Below are 16,371 nucleotides of genomic sequence, written 5' to 3'. Positions count from 1 at the left end.
TCATGTGCCATGGGTGTCCACACGCTGTGTATAGCCCCTCTGGACATTGCATGAACATAAGGGGATTTATCTAAATACATTTGACATGTTAGGGGGCTCAGTCTGCCAAAACAGAATTCTAGCTTCTTTAAGCCTCTGGTTTCTTTCTTTTTAAAATATAATGATAACCTGCATGGTGGAGTTCTGAGCGTCAAAGCGAGATAATCCACATAATGGTGCTCTGCACAGGGTCAGGATGCACTTAGGTCAGTAGGTTCCTTTGAACCATTATTGTGGCATCAGATGGGAATAAAAGGAAGGTGTGGCACTTAAAGTATCTTTAAGAAAAGCTTTTAGTTAGTTTGGTCTTCTGTTGCTGAATTTGCAAACCTTTACCCTACTCCTTTATTTTTTAAAATATTTTGTTTAGGGGATCCCTGGGTAGCTCAGTGGTTTAACGCCTACCTTCGTCCCAGGGCATGATCCTGGGGTCCCGGGATCAAGTCCCACATCAGGCTCCCTGCATGGAGCCTGCTTTTCCCTCTGCCTATGTCTCTGCTTCTCTCTCTCATGAATAAATAAATTAAATAATTTAAAAATAAATAAATAAATAAAACATTTTGTTTATTTATTTGACAGAGAGCACAAGCAGGGGGAGTGGCTGGGAGAGGGGAAAAACAGGCTTCCTGCTAAGCAGGGAGCCCAACTCAGGGCTCCATCCCAGAACCTTGGGATCATAACCTAAGCCAAAGGCAGACAAACAACTGAGCCACCCAGGTGCCCCTACCCTACCCCTTTAAAATATTGAAGTTTCGGGATCCCTGGGTGGCGCAGCGGTTTGGCGCCTGCCTTTGGCCCAGGGCGCGATCCTGGAGACTCGGGATCGAATCCCACGTCAGGCTCCCGGTGCATGGAGCCTGCTTCTCCCTCTGCCTGTGTCTCTGCCTCTCTCTCTCTCTCTCTCACTGTGTGCCTATCATAAATAAATAAAATAAAAAAAAAATTTGAAAAAAAATAAAAATAAAAATCTATAAAAAAAATAAATAAATAAAATAAAATATTGAAGTTTCTTAGGACTTAGTATTCTCATTCCAAGTTGGCCGAATCACAGTTTACCCTTAGATCACTGGAGTTCAAGACTTCCAGCTTCTCAATTTCATGAAAAATCCCATCCTGACTAGATCTAAATCAAATTCATGCTGAGATAGCATTTAGATTACTCAGTGATTCATACCAATTTCTTTTCTGTTGCTTCTCCATCTCCGTAAGTTCCGAGGAAAGGCTGAAGTCAGCTCTTTGTGGATGTGCTAGCCACTTGTGAGGCCAATAAAATAGATAAATCATGTGATTGCATGGGCAGGCAGGATTCACTTCCTGTTATTGAGAAGGATTCTGTTTGCAGGCTCCCAGCACTACATCTGGTTGATGCTGCTGTAACTTTTTTAATCAGACCCCTCAGCCTAGAAGACACTTCTCAAACAGTCTCATTTGTACATGTGGGACTCAATGTGTTGGTGTGTTCTTCCTCCCTATTCTGGTATTTTCCAGAGGACGCCAGACCCTGTGTATGGAGATAAATGACTCTGCTTTTCTGGATCCTTCTCTATCCCCCAAGACCTCTGGCCCTGCTTCCTCTATTTCTCTGTTTCTTCTTTTTTCATCAATTCTTTTCCCTCCCAGGACGTTCTAGGACCTTCACTTTCCTGATGTGTGAGATCAAAATAAGAATGCATTTTTTTTTTTTGCGAGGGTCTTAAGAATTAAATTAAATTAAAACGTATGTCAGTACATGGCATGTAGTAGGCTTGTAAGCTATATTAGCTCCCCTTTCTCCCACCATCTGCTCCATCCAAACATTACTGTGGGTACAAAACAAGATTGGAGCAGCCACCAAGAGCAGGTCGGCATTTGCCTCCTTGCCCGCAGGGAAGTGTGAACTTCTGACATGTTTCTGGAAAGAAGGGTCCAATGGAATCGAATAACTGGAAATTCTGGCTGGTGACCTGCCATCAGGGGTGTTTTCCTAACCTGGCTCATAACGTAGGCCACAGTCTCCATGATTAAGAATGGCTGAACAAGAGCTGTTGCCCTGCGTCCTTTTTTCTTTATAATTCTAAGAAATACTCAGATTCAAATCTGAATATAAGTTGATGTTTAAAGTGGAGAAGTTGGCAGGAAGAACGTAGTTAAATGGGTTTTAGTTAGAGTATCTGGGTTCTTGAGCTCCAACTTTACCATCAACTAGCTGTCTGACTCTGGGGAGGCCTTGTCACCTGTTAAAAGAAAAGTTCTCTGTCAAAGTAAAGGGTTCGGCCGTATCATCTCCAAGGCCCATTTGAATTCAGAGAGGGTAGCCTCTGGTGTTAAGAATCTCTGCTGACTCCTTTTTGTCTCAGGCTTACTACTCATCATATGGTCCATGGACTATTTGCTCTACGTCACATAGGAACTTGCTAGAAAACCAGAATTTCAGGCCCTACTACATACCACTGAATCAGAATGTGCATTTTAACTGTCCCTTTAGCACCATAAAGTCTGAGATGAACTGATCTAAAATTAAAGCCCAGACTGCCCAGGATACTTCTCCTGCTACATTTGTTTCCCCAAACACTTTGTGTTCTTTCTTCTCTCTGTGCCTTTACACATTCTGTCTCCTCTGCCTTTTTCTCCCATCATCCTCTCCTCTCTCTACCACACATGAACACTTCTACTTATCCATCAAAACCATCCTCTGCTGGTGCTTCCCCATTTCCAATAAAGAGTTAGAGAGTCCTTCCCCTGTGATCCCACAGCAGCCTGTGCATGCCTTTTCACATTACATCAGAATTATTTATGACAACTACTATAATAACTGTTTGTTACATGCCTGTCTCTCCCAACAAGCATTGAGCTGCTTCACTTTATTCCACAGATATTTTTTGAGTACCAAGCAATATACAAGGACTGAACATGTTTATTATTTATCTTTGTTATCTTTAGCATCTAGCACAGTGAATGGTAAATTTTGTTATTTCATGAGGAAAAAAAGCTAACACTGATTGGCTAACTACTATTATGTGTCAGTCATGCCGGCATTTTAATGTCCATATTCTGATTTACTCTTCATAACAACTCTGAGAGAGAAACACAACTTCTGTTTCTGCAGTTGATGAGACCAAGATCCTAAACATTAACATGCTGCACCTCGCCATATAGCTGGAGAGAAAGGTCTTTCTCTACCTATCTCAATTCTCGTCTTTCTACACTAGAGTAGAAGATGTTTGCTTCCTTTAGTTGTCTCAAGAAGTCACTTCTTCCCATGGAGCAGGTGCAGTTGTTAAAACAGAAAGTCCATTTCAGATTGGCTGCAATGTTAGGAAGAAAGTTGTTTTCTTCCTCAAATGCCTTTGGCTTCACCATGGGAATCCTCACAACACCCTTTAGTAAAAACAGACCGGTTACCCCCGTCAGAAAGGGCCTGGACCACTGGAGTCGGAGTTGTGTATTGTCTTTTTCACTGTGTTGGGAGACTACATGACCCAGATTCCCAGAACAGAATGTTTTCTGGCAAGCCAGGGCAGCTGTGGTTTCTGAATACTTCTCCACCAAAGGAGTTTTAAAGTAGCCAAGTAGTTATTATGCCTAAAGCACACATAACTCATCTGATTTTGAAGGCTGAGAGTTATATGTAAAAGGCAAAAAAAAGAAAAAAAAAAAAAGGACATCAGATTTTTTGACAAGTATGCCAGTTATGGAAAGACCTGCCTGGTGATTCTGTATTCTCAAAATGAAAGTCTTTCACTTTATGTCATATACCAGGAGAGGAAATGAATAGCAATAGAGACTTTTCTCTGAAAAGCCACTTTAGAAAAATTCTATTACCCTTCTACCCTAAGAGAAAAGATACAGCCTACATGCTATTTCAGACTGTTTCTACTCAGGGCGTCGATTTGTGTCAAAAATAATTGGATAAACATTCTCTCCTCTTACATAGTTTGGAAGTAAACTAAATGTCCAAGGGTAGAGGATTCACTAAATTAATTCTGTTTGTTTATACGATGGAATGCTGTGTAGCCAGTAGAGGAACAGAAGATCTGAAGTTGTGAGAAAATACTCCACATGCTAAGTGAAAAATATTACAATACTTTGTACAGTATGACCATACTTATTTAAGAAAATACTGTATTTTGTACTGGTGAATAGAAAAATGTCAAATGTAATAAGAGTAATCATCTCCAAGGAGATAATGAGTGGGTTTTCCCCTCCTTTTTTATTGTATGTACTTTCAAAAATAAACCGCATAGCTTCTATAATATGAAAAAAGTTAAGTATTTTTATTAAAAAAAAAATCGTGGACCTACGGCAAGGAATCCGAACTCCTGGGAACTGAAATTAAGATCCTAAATCAGAATTAAGTAGGGGAGTGACTTCAGCAAGCATGGGATTTGGTTCTGGGTTACTCGGTCGAGGTGGCAGTACTTAGTGTGTTCTTGGGGCTCACAAAGGTAGAGACATTGCCATGGAAAGCCAGTCCTGCCTTTGGAAATGAACTGGCTTGTGCCACTTCTCACTCCTATGAGCAGTGAGCCCCAAGTGGCCATCCAGCAGGGAGGAGAATAATCTGGTCTTACTGCTTGCCTTATCTCTAGTGACTTCCAAATACCTGATACAGTGCCTGCAGCAATAAACATAAACCGACATACCACGGAGAGGTAGATTACAGTGAGAAAACAGGAAAGGGAGCTAAGTACCCAGAGAGAATTATCATCCCGCTCCCACCCTGGTCCTGCTGTTGGGGTACTTTGGTGACAGCTATGGAAACAGCTCTACGTGATTTCCCTGGGCTCACTGGTGACTGTAGCCACTGAGCAACAACACGAAAGGCTGCAAACTTGGACCTCTCGTCAGGCAGAGATCTGAAATCCCTGAGGTGGTCTGGGAAGCTTCTGTGCCTCCAAAGGGGACAGCCACTGCTTTTCCCAGCCATTTGGTGCTGCATAGTAATGTAGGCCTGTCCTCGTTAGATCTTCTGGCTTTCATTTTTTTTTTAAAAACAAGAAAACCAATTTTTAACATCATAGAAGTCAAAACATATTTAGTCAAAACATAGAAGTCAAAACATAAAGTCAAAACATCTCTTTACAACCTTTCTTTCTCTAAGGATTTGGTAGTTCCAAAAGACTATCCATCCAAGGACATTTTTGCGTGACTCTATCACTGCCCAGAGATTCTATTATTAGTGTCACTCCTGTAGGCTAGGGACGTTCTATAAGAAGCAACCAACTGCCTTCTTGAAGGGATAGATAATGTATCACCCAAATTAGCACCCCTAACCCAAGGGAAATTACAGCTGTCATCCAGCAAAGCCTAAAGGCATAGGAGGACGGGGTCAATGTAGATGTAAGCACTACCCACTGAAGCCATAAAATAGTGTGGAGTTCACTGAGGAAGGAGAAGAAACTGGCTTAGATCTGCCTAAGGGTGTAGCTATCTCCCTAGAAAGAGAAGGACACCAGCACAGGGCCAGATAGCAACCGAAGAACATCAGAGGGAAGAAAGAGCACAGGATTTCATCCTCTTTATTCCAGATCCACCTTCAAGGAGCAGCCTCCCTAATTGGGATGATTCATCCCTCATCTGAACCGCTGTACACTTTTTAACTCAGTCATAGCCTTCAATATATATTCATCAATATTGTAGTTATTTGTATACTGTGCCATCTCCTTTCTTCAGTTAATAGTGAAGTTTAAGTGTAACCTGCAGGTGTGGGGATAAGCTGCTTTTAAGGCAGAGATCATGAGAGTTTCATCATCATTGAGCTTCCACACTCTGCCAGGTGCAGACTAGGGATTGTAAGGTATAAATGGCACAGTGCCTACCTTCACGAGGTCCTTGCTCTAGCCTGGAGGGTGTGCATAAACAATTTACAAGATCATCCTCATAGTAAGAGAGAGATGAACTTTGCTGAGGGTGTGAGGTATTTCTGGGTTTTGTCATGAGGGAGTAGTGACAGCAGCAATGATTGTTTCAGTGGAGCCAGGTAGAGTGCTGAGCCCATGTACTAGACAGGCCATTAGAGGCCTACTCACAGAATGGGTCCCTAACTGAGATTAGAGTCCAATTTGGAGATATACACATACACCCCCTAACAGAAACAGTTTCTCTCCTTAAGTATTTCTGAAAATGGAAACAAGCTCTCTCACTTCCCTTTCCAAAGAAACATTAGATCAAACCAAAAAAACACACATCAAAGTGAGTACAATTACCTACCAGCCCTTGACCATCTGAAGCTCTACAGGCTCCTCCTTGGTGAAGAAGCCAAGCCTACTCTAGATGATCTTGAGTACACAGGCTGGAATAGCATTGAGGAGGTGTCAACGTTTCAGTGAAAGTGTACAGGAGCCACCATATTGAAATCTGTGATTCTAATGCAGGCTGTTGCCCACTAGGTTTATTTCCAGTTTCCAACCTGTGATTTGGAAGTGTGATTGGGAGCTCTTTCCTGGTTGCTTGCATTAGCAGGATGGACATTATTGGTCAAAAATCTGAGTTCATATGCAAACAAAGCTGCTGCTGATGGTTCCTGCATCTCAGAGCTTATCCCAAGTGGTGATGGGCTGGTGGAAGCAGCCAGGAGCCAGTTCCAAATGGTCAGGAATGTCTGAGGCGTAGACATTTCAAGTTGCGCAGGTCAAGCCCACCTAAGTGAGGGTGTTGAGATAGATTATCTAGGCAGATAACTTGCCCATCCTCCCTTTAGGTGAAAACAACCTAAATTTGGTCCTGTTGTGCATTCAGGGAGCCTCCCTGCTCAGCAAGACAGAGGCCATAATTTGGCATTTGAGCAGGTGGGGCAGGGAGAGCAAGGTTAAAATACCAGGAGCCATCAAGGAGGGAGTCTGCTCTCTTTAAAGCAGGTCTTCCCAAGTGGCTGGCTCAGCTGTCATTTGCATGTTGTGAGCAGTGATCACCTGTGCATTCTTTGCTTTTATCTCTCCTGTTCCTATTACCTGTGATAATTACATTTGATTTTTTTTTGTTTTTTATATGCATCAGATTGATTTTTGTTTGTTTGTTTGTCAAGGAATACAATAAGATGAAAAAGATGTTAATAAGATTGAAATGAAACTTAATTCTCTGGCCCCATCCACAAAATGTAAATGGAAGCCAACTAGTACTTTTTGTTCTTGGCAATGTAACTGTGGGTTCTGTGATATTTAATACCTGCTAGCCATAGCCACAGTTTTCCTTTGGATTTTCACTCTCCATCCCCCATCATCCTCACCTGCATTTTGATTGAAAAATCACTAGATTCAAAAAAAGCAAGGAAAAAAAAAGGAAACAAGGAAAAATCCAGGGGTTATTTAGAGCAAGCTAAGAATTTTACAAACTAGGTAGGTGGACTTTTTTTTTATTATTATTCAATTTAGTTAACATAGAGTATATTATTAGTTTCAGGGGTAGAATTTAGTGATTCATCAGTTGCATATAACACCCAATGCTCATTACACCAGTTGCCCTCCTTAATGCCCATCACCCAGCTACCCCATCCCCCTACACACCTCCCCTCCAACAACCCTCAGTTTGTTTCCTTAGTTCAGCATCTTTTATGGTTTGCTTCCCTCTCAATTTTCATCTTATTTTACTTTTCCTTCCCTTCCCCTCTGTTCATCTATTTTGTTTCTTAAACTCCACATAGGAGTGAAATTATATGGTATTTGTCTTTTTCTGACTGACTTATTTTGCTTAGTATAATACGGCTGGGTGGACTTTTAATAACTATTAACAAAAGAGAGCCACTTATAGATTTGAGGATTGGTTGAATAATAATCTAAAGACTAAATATACATTATTTTTACCTTTTTTTTCCCATGTCCTTTAGAGAAATCAACTTTTCAGTCATTGGTCAGTATGTGGATTATCTTGTGGAAGAACAGGGAGTGAAGAATATTTTTGGTGAGTCATCTTTAGAGATTTCTCTACATATCTCTAGTCCACTCCTTAGAAAGTAGCTGTCACCTGGTTACTAGTTAGGGAGTCACAGTGTCTTGTGTCATAAGTTATGATTGAGCCTAGCTAAGCTAAGTAAAATTTGGGAATCTGTAGACTCATCAATTTTAGACCTGGAAAGTACCTCAAGAGATTATCTAATTTGGTGGTGTACCTTCAAAACAGATAAGGTATTGTTTTTATCCCAACTTAAAGAAGAAAATTTATGGCTCAGATATATTATTTACGGTGCCTAGAGGCACTTAGCCAAGAAATGGTAGAGTAATAGCAAAATCCAGACCTCTCTCTCTTAAGAATGAGCTTTATTGTGTCTTCACCCAGACCTTTCATACAATAAATGTAGAAAGGCTCTAAATTCAGAACACAAAAGAGTCACAGGTCCAGTATTACCCTCATTTATGTCATAGACAGTAGAAATTTTAAAAATCAGACCTTGAACATTTTAGGACTGAGAACTATACTTACCTATGATTGAGTTGCCCCTTGCCTAGTGTTCTGGGTGCTTGACCCCTTAAACTGGACACTATAGCTTTTTTTCAAGCTAGTATTCTACCAACAGGGGCCCCTCAAGGACTGGAAGTACAAGGTCATAATCAAGGCAGATTAAAACTGCAAAAAGGTGTTCAGGGCACATGTCAAAACCAGAATCTGATTACAGAATCATTTGGTGTCCCCCTACAACTCCAAGCCATGGTCGGGGAAGCCATGGTCGGATTCTTATTCTCCAAAGGGCCACAGATCTCCCCTGGGTATAGGGAAGAAGCAGGAACATTTCTACTAGTAGAGCATACTTGAAGTGTCTCAAGAGCCCAAAAGAGTGATAAAAACACCCTTTCCTACTCTCACCCTTGCTTCTCTACCCCAGCTGAGTGCTCAGTATTTGGAGATCCAAAATGCTGCCATATACATTAGGCTCCAGTAATGTATCCTAGTGCCATTTGCATACTTTCTGTGGTCCATTAAGAGATTATTGTATTAGAAGGGAAAGTTTTGGAAACACACAGCTCTGGTTTCAAATTTAGTGATTCAGAAACTCATCTTTTTCATCTGTAAATGAGAAGCATCGTTTGTACTTTGCAGGGTTGTTGTGAGGATAAGTAACCACGCAAGAATGCTTAAACAAGAAATATTAATATCCTTGGTGTTTTCTTATGAATTACCATGGCAAGATTGTCCTAGAATCTGCTCATCATGTAGAACTATAACCTGAGGTCATTGTAGACCTGTAGTATGCACCACTGTCCTTGTAACTCCCACTTATGCCCCTTTGACATCCCAGTACTGGGCGGTGTTGATTTTCCTGCCATTCAAGCCAAATAATAGAACTGGGAGGTGTGTTTAGAGGGTTGCCTAAAATGAGGATAGTTATCTAAGTCTGTATTCAAGTACTTGCTATCTGTCCCTGATAGCAAGGACAGATTTGTAATTACAAGTCATAATTCACCTGCCTGCTGCTTTGAACAAGGTGAAAATTTAAAAAAAAAAAGTCTTAAAAAAAAAATTTTAGATAAAAATGGAAACATGGCATTTCCCATCCAGATTCCATCCTCTGATCTTTCCCCCCTTCCTCTTAAGCAGGGAGGTCTGACTTCAATGTTGGTGTTGGAGGAGCAAAAGGAATTGGTTGGCCCCACTAACTGTCTCTCTGTTTGGAACAGTGAATGGCACAACGGGAGAAGGCCTGTCCCTGAGTGTCTCAGAGCGTCGCCGGGTGGCAGAGGAGTGGGTGACAAAAGGGCGGAACAAGTGAGTGGCATTACCAGGATAAAGGCACTCTTCAAGAGAGCTGCCTAGAGTATGGCTCTTTTCTGATGACACAGCCTCCCACCTTCTGGTCAGAGGTCAGGCTCAAGGCATGAGGATCTTGGCATTTTGGCGAGGAGCTGAGGCAGAGGAGCGCCCCTCCTTTCTGGGTGTAAGGGCAGCCTGACTGTATGGCCCACCTGGCTCCCAGAGGGCCTATCTAGAAGCTAGAAGCTGCCCCTTATCTATTGACAAAGCCAATCCCCTGGGTTACTCATCCTTGAACTGAAGGGATGAGAAGGGGGAGTGCTGATGAAAGACTGCTGTCCCCTTGCCCTTCTGAACAGCTCCTGCCCCTTCCCCTCTCGGGATGAGTACCTGATGCTTCTTTCAGCCCTTGCTTCCCTACATCTCTGTGCATATGACTTAGCCTGCTCTTTATGGTGCTTCCTTTTATAGACTTAGGGAACTTTTGGTATCCTTTAAACTTCAGTGTAATGGTATATTTTTGTTATAATGCTCAATTCATGCCATGGTAAACAAATAGGACAGGATCAGTTCAGTAAGCACACTCAATTCACCAAGAAACAAAGAAATTGTTGTCTGTGATGTTGTGTGTTCCGCACTGTGCTGGCACTGGGGAGATGAAACCATGTTTCTGCCTTCAGCTTGCTTGCCATCCAATGGTGATGTCAGATCATGAAATGTAACACTGATTCTTCTGATAAATAGCATAAATGGGGATGAGAGAAGGCAGTGAGAGATGTTGCCTTAGATGGAGGCGAAGATCAGAGGTAAGTGCCAAATGAGCCTAGAGCAGATATTGTCAGTGTGAAGCCCATGACCTCCTTGGGGATCCTTAAAGGGCTTCAGAGCACCTCGAGTACTCTGAGACCGTATGCAAGGCTGAGTGCATGTCCACAGAGACAGTTTCTGGTGATGCATTGGCTTTCAGCTCATTTCCAGTCAGATTGTGGGCCCCAAAAGATTAAAGACTGTGGACAGAGAAATGAGGAATGTTAAGGATCAACATTAAGAAAAGCACTAGAAATGGTGCAGCAAGGATTCACACAGTGCCTGGCATGTAGCAAGTATTATACAGGAATTCATTGTAATCATTTGCAGTAGATGCTGTGTTCATCATCAAATTTGTTATAAAAGTTGGATGTTGTGCAAGTCAGCAGGTGGAGGGCTGAGAAGACCGCTTGGTTTGAGGTGACTGATGACCTCAGAGAGAATGGAGCCGGTCGGGTTGTTGAAATAGACGCAGTGTGCAGTGAACTGTGGATGGCTGCAGAAGTGCAGGGGTGGGGGGGCATGAGTACAGCTCATTCTCAGAACATTTTCTGGTGAAGGAAAGGAGAGATGGAGTGGTAGGTTAAGGAGGAGGAAGCAAGATTAAAAGAAGGGTAGTTTGTTTTAAAGTGGGGAAGTCTTGAGCATGTTTCTCTGCTGAAAAGACATTGTTATGGGAGAAGAGCTTAAGAGAGAGAAGACAGCTTATACCTTTGAGAAGGTCTGGGGGGTGGCAGGTTAAAACAAAACCAAAGATAGAGTAACTTCAGAGGACACCTGGAAAGAAAGCATAAATGAGGATGTGGCTAAACATAGAGGTACACAAGAGGAAAAGTGTGGCAGTCTGTGTATGAAATGTCTATACTTCTGGTGTGTTGTAAGTGAGGACATCAACCAGGAACAAGGAGTTGGGTTGGAATCAAGAGCTTGAGAATAGTCCAGATTTGAAGTAGCCACTGCGGGGAATTGGAAGGGAAGTAAGTCATGATGACCGGAAGGCTTTTTGGAGCCTCGTTCTCTTAAATTGGGAAAGGACAGGTTGGTATGAAAGCCATAGGATGGTTTTCTGTAGCAGCACTTAGCAGCAGGGGGAAGGGGGAAGGAATGGGATGGCTCGTTTTAACCTAAGCCAGGAGAAGGAGTTTGAAAAGTTTAAGGAGATTGTGCAAAAAAGCTGCTGGTAAGAGTCCAGCAGTCAACCTTCCTTTCTCCTTTCAGAGGTCTTATACTTTAAAAATATAACCCTGAGGTTATATAACCCTGGGTGGCTCAGTCTGTTAGGTGTCTGCCTTCAGCTCAAGCCATGATTTCGGGGTCCTGGGACTGAACACTTTGGTCATTGGGCTCCCTGTGCAGCTTAGAGTCTGCTTCTCCCTCTCCCTCTGCTTCCCCCACCCTCTCTGTTGACTCTCTCTCTCTCTTTCAAATAAATAAATAAAATCTTTAAAAATGCAACCCTGGGGCACCTGGATGGCTCAGCAGTTGAGCAGCTACCTTTGGCCCAGGGCATGATCCCGGGGTCCAGGATCAAGTCCCGAGTTGGGCTCTTTGCATGGAGCCTGCTTCTCCCTCTGCCTATGTCTCTGCCTCTCTCTGTGTGTCTCTCATGAATAAATAAATAAAATATTTTTTTTAAAAATAAGAATAAAAATGCAACCCTAATCACATTACTTCCTTAGTGAGGGCCCATTTCACCTGAGGCACGACAAGTCAGAGTCACTGGGGACTCACTAGTGAGACCTAAACAAGAATGTTGTGTTTCCATCCCTTGAGGATGGCATGTGAGTTTTTCAGGGTCCCTCAGAAGAGTCGTTGGGATGACTGGACTCACAGCTGCGTTTTATTCATCCTATTCTGAACACCAGTGTCACTCACTGTGGCCTCTGCCCATGGGGACACATGGAGCAACCCCAAAGATGAATATTAGGGTCTCAGAGGAAACCTCTCATAAGAGGCCAAATTCCGAGGACTTACAAGACAGGAAAAAGCTTTTTACAGTGAATTCATTTCTCATATGGCTTGTTCCTGGCTGTACTCTTTGAAGAACCTCTTAATTTTTATCTCTAACCAAAAATACCTCCATTTCATACCAATCTCCATGCACATATCACCATCAAATACACCATCTAAAACAATGCTTCGTCAGAATATATCTTCAAATACTGATTAATTGATTCATGGTTTCAAAATTCCATTTGGTTGGACCTTAAATTTTACTCTCTGGACATTCTTTTTTTTTTTAATCCATTATTAGATTAATTTCAAATAGACCATTATAGAACTTAATAGTTTTGAGATTGAGATTAGTGAGACATTAGTTCACTGCCAAAACCAGCACAAACCTGTGTGGTGCAGCCCTTCTATGTTACTGTAAATTTCCAAGTGATCCAACAGTGTTTTCTCTTTTGCAGGTTGGATCAAGTAGTGATTCACGTAGGAGCCCTGAGCTTGAAAGAGTCACAAGAACTGGTATGTATGTAGGTCCATCTGAGAGAGACCACTCAAGGGACCTCCTTTTTCTTTTATTATTGGAGCACAGTTAACATATACAGTGTTCTATTAATTTCAGGTGAATGACATAGTGAATTGATAATTCTGTGTGTTACTCAGCACTGACCATGATAAGTGTAGTCACCATCTGTCACCATACAATGTTAACAACATTATTGACTACATTCTCTATGCTGTACTTTTCATCTCTGTGACTTGCTTATTTTATAACCAAAAGTTTGTGCCTCTTAAAAAAAAAAAGTCTGTGCCTCTTCATCCCCTTCACCTATTTTGCCCATCCTCCCGCCTTACCCTCCTCCCCTCTGGCAGCTACCAGTGTGTTCTCTGTGTTTGAGTCTGTTTCTGGTTTTTTGTTTGTTTATATGTTCATTTGTTTGATTCCACAGAAGGGAAGGAGCTCCTTTTTTATGCTGAAGTTAAACTCAATACCGTTTTTGCCATATATTAGTTACTGTCATTGGGGAATATGAGATGTGAGACCTCAGAACTCCCCATCCAGAAGCAGGCACAGAACCACAATGAGTAGCCCAAGGTGGTAACTCCTGGAGCAGAGTTTTGAATAGGAGACAGAGGTCCCTCTTTCTCTGAGCGAAGTAAGGGTGGGTATAGACATAGCTCAGTTTGCAAGTAACGAGAACTTAAGCCAACCTCAGTTGCTCTCAAAAGCAGAAGGTGAAGTCATTTGCTGGGCCTGAAGGAGATGGAAGATGGGGTCCAGATGTGAAGAGTGGTAAAAATTGAGAGTCGCTGCCCCGGGAGAATGAGAAGGAAAACTGAAACACAGGAAGATTGTCCACACCCATGTTAATATCAGCATTATTTTTTAAATATTTTATTTATTTATTTATTTATTTATTTATTTATTTATTTATGATAGAGAAAGAGAGAGAGAGGCAGAGACACAGGCAGAGGGAGAAGCAGGCTCCATGCCGGGAGCCCGATGCGGAACTCGATCCTGAGACTCCAGGATCGTGCCCTGGGCCAAAGGCAGGCACTAAACCACTGAGCCACCCAGGGATCCCCCTAATATCAGCATTATTTACAATAGAAAGAGGTGGAAGCAACCCAAATGCCTGTTAGTGGACAAACAGATTTAAAAAAACAAAAACATGGTACATACATAGTATTAAAGGACAGAAATGCAACTAAGTCATTTAAAAGATCAAATTGGCTTTATTGAGTGATTCATGAATCCAGCAACAACCAGTCTAGCAAAGAGAAGGGAGCTCCATCAGGCTATGGAAAAGGAAAGGTTTTAAAGACAGAGAGGAATCAAGAAAAAGGAGATTATTAGCAAAGAACACATTGTTTTAAGCAAGATTGCCTTCCTAAGGGGAATAGTAGAGGTCTGGCAGTAAATTTCCTAGGGCTGACCAGGATATTCCATGTGGACAGTTTAAACGTTACATTCCTGGGAGAATTGAAACTGCAATCAGGTTAGGTATTAGGTCTTGGTTTGCTGATGTGGGACCTAACATAAGTGACTCCATTTGGGTCCTGTGGTTTTCTTTTTAACAATACAATGGAATATTATCCTTAAAAATGAAGGGAATCCATCCTGTCACATGTAGTAATATAGGTGAACCTCTTTTAGAACTTTATGTTAGGGATCCCTGGGTGGCACAGCGGTTTGGCGCCTGCCTTTGGCCCAGGGCACGATCCTGGAGACCCGGGATCGAATCCCACGTCGGGCTTCCAGTGCATGGAGCCTGCTTCTCCCTCTGCCTGAGTCTCTGCCTCTCTCTCTCTCTGTGTGTGACTATCATAAATAAATAAAAATTTTAAAAAAAAGAACTTTATGTTAAATAAGCCAGTCACCAAAAGACAAATACTAAATGATTCCTCTTAAATGAGGTATCTAAAGTAGTCAAGTTCATAAAAACAGAAAAAAGTACAATGGTGGTTACCAGGAACTAAAGGGAGAGAGAAAGAATTATATAATGGGTATGGAGTTTCAGATTTGCAAGATAAAAAGTTCTGGAAATCTGTTTCATAACAATGTGAATGTATTTAAAACTACTGAACTGTACATTTAAAGATTATTAAGGTGGTAAATTTTATGTGGTTTTGTCACATTAAAAATTTTTTTTGAAATAAGCTTATATGCCCAACATAGGGCTTGAATTTATAAACCTGACATGAGGAATTACATGCTTTACCAACTAAGCCAGCCAAGCACCCTTAACTAGTTAATTTTTTAAGAAGTACTGCTCAGAAGTGCTAAAAACCAACTGAAGCTATAAGTCATAAATTTGTCTTGCCACCATTCAACTAAGTTATAAAAATTTCTTTCTAGTTACAATCTTCTACCAGAACATGGGTTCAAGAACACAAACAATTGGATTGCTCCAGGTTTAAAGATTAGCAGATTACATGGAGCAAAGGGCAGGAATGGAAGGAGTTAAAGTTTCTGGCAGAAAAGTACCTGACCTGGTGACTTTGAGGACTTTGTGAATTGGGTAAAAAAAGAAAGATCAAAAGTATTGAGGTGTTTACCAGAAGGCCCAATACCTGGATCACTACTAAATTAGTCATGTTTTTAGAATTTATATATTCTGATTCCAAAAATTACAATGACTTGATCTAGCCCCAACATCTTCTTGATGGGTTTTGCTTGTCTTTCCTATTACTGAATTTACAGATGGAACGTATAATACATATTCACAAAATTGCAATTCAGTACTCTTAGGCAAGCCACAGGGAAGATATATTGCTAGATGGTTGTGTAATAAACCTAGAATCAGGACTTGGAGGCTTGATTTATCCTTCTTATGCTTGATTTGTTCTTAAAATAGACCTTTCAATTAAGGTAGTAGGAAGAAGGAAATTTGTTTTCATCTCTTTTTAACTGCGTATGTGTAATATAAATTTTAAAATATTGTCATGGCATGAAAGACTGTCATCCATAGGGCTGAACACTTGAATAGTATAGAAATAATCTTAGTATAATCTCCTGCTATAGAGATAATCCCTTACTATGGGGAAAATCTTTCCAACAAGACCATAATTTGGTATCTGCTTAGCCATAACTCCATTGGATGATATTTGAATGGGCATAGCCATCAACTGTCTTTTAGCTGTTTCCTTTTTCCTTGTTTTCAGCTAAAGTTATCCTTCTACTCTTGTCCAAAACAGAGTGTTAAACAAATGTTCAAACGTATTACATCCAACTGGTGTTAATGAAATTCTACCCAATGTCACAATTGGTCTTTGGACTATATCCCGGTCTTCTCTTTGGTTCTCCTACTTCTGCAGAAAGCAAATCACATCTATTAGAGATCGATATTATTAGTTAAAGTCTCAGAGGAAAGCGTTTTTCCCTTTTAGGTTGGGGGAGGGGGCATGTTCTGAAGC

The 16,371-nt window shown here is 41.3% G+C and overlaps 1 protein-coding gene across 7 annotated transcripts in view; it reads left to right on the top strand.

Annotated features, from left to right (window-relative positions):
• The window catches only part of NPL (N-acetylneuraminate pyruvate lyase), a 37,489-nt gene that overhangs the window by 5,897 nt on the left and 15,221 nt on the right, over window positions 1–16,371 (top strand). For all 7 annotated transcript variants that reach the window (XR_011996365.1, XM_072733231.1, XM_072733230.1 and 4 more), the window contains 3 exons: window positions 7,841–7,914; window positions 9,627–9,714; window positions 12,918–12,975. Coding sequence is in view for 6 of the 7 variants with exons in the window: in XM_072733231.1 (XP_072589332.1) it covers window positions 7,841–7,914; window positions 9,627–9,714; window positions 12,918–12,975 (220 nt within the window). In the remaining variant the exon portion in view is untranslated. The remainder of the gene's footprint in view (window positions 1–7,840; window positions 7,915–9,626; window positions 9,715–12,917; window positions 12,976–16,371) is intronic.

Source organism: Vulpes vulpes, chromosome 13, assembly GCF_048418805.1.
Source record: "Vulpes vulpes isolate BD-2025 chromosome 13, VulVul3, whole genome shotgun sequence".
Classification (NCBI taxonomy): Eukaryota; Metazoa; Chordata; class Mammalia; order Carnivora; family Canidae; genus Vulpes; species Vulpes vulpes.
This window is presented reverse-complemented; position numbering and strand designations above follow the sequence as displayed.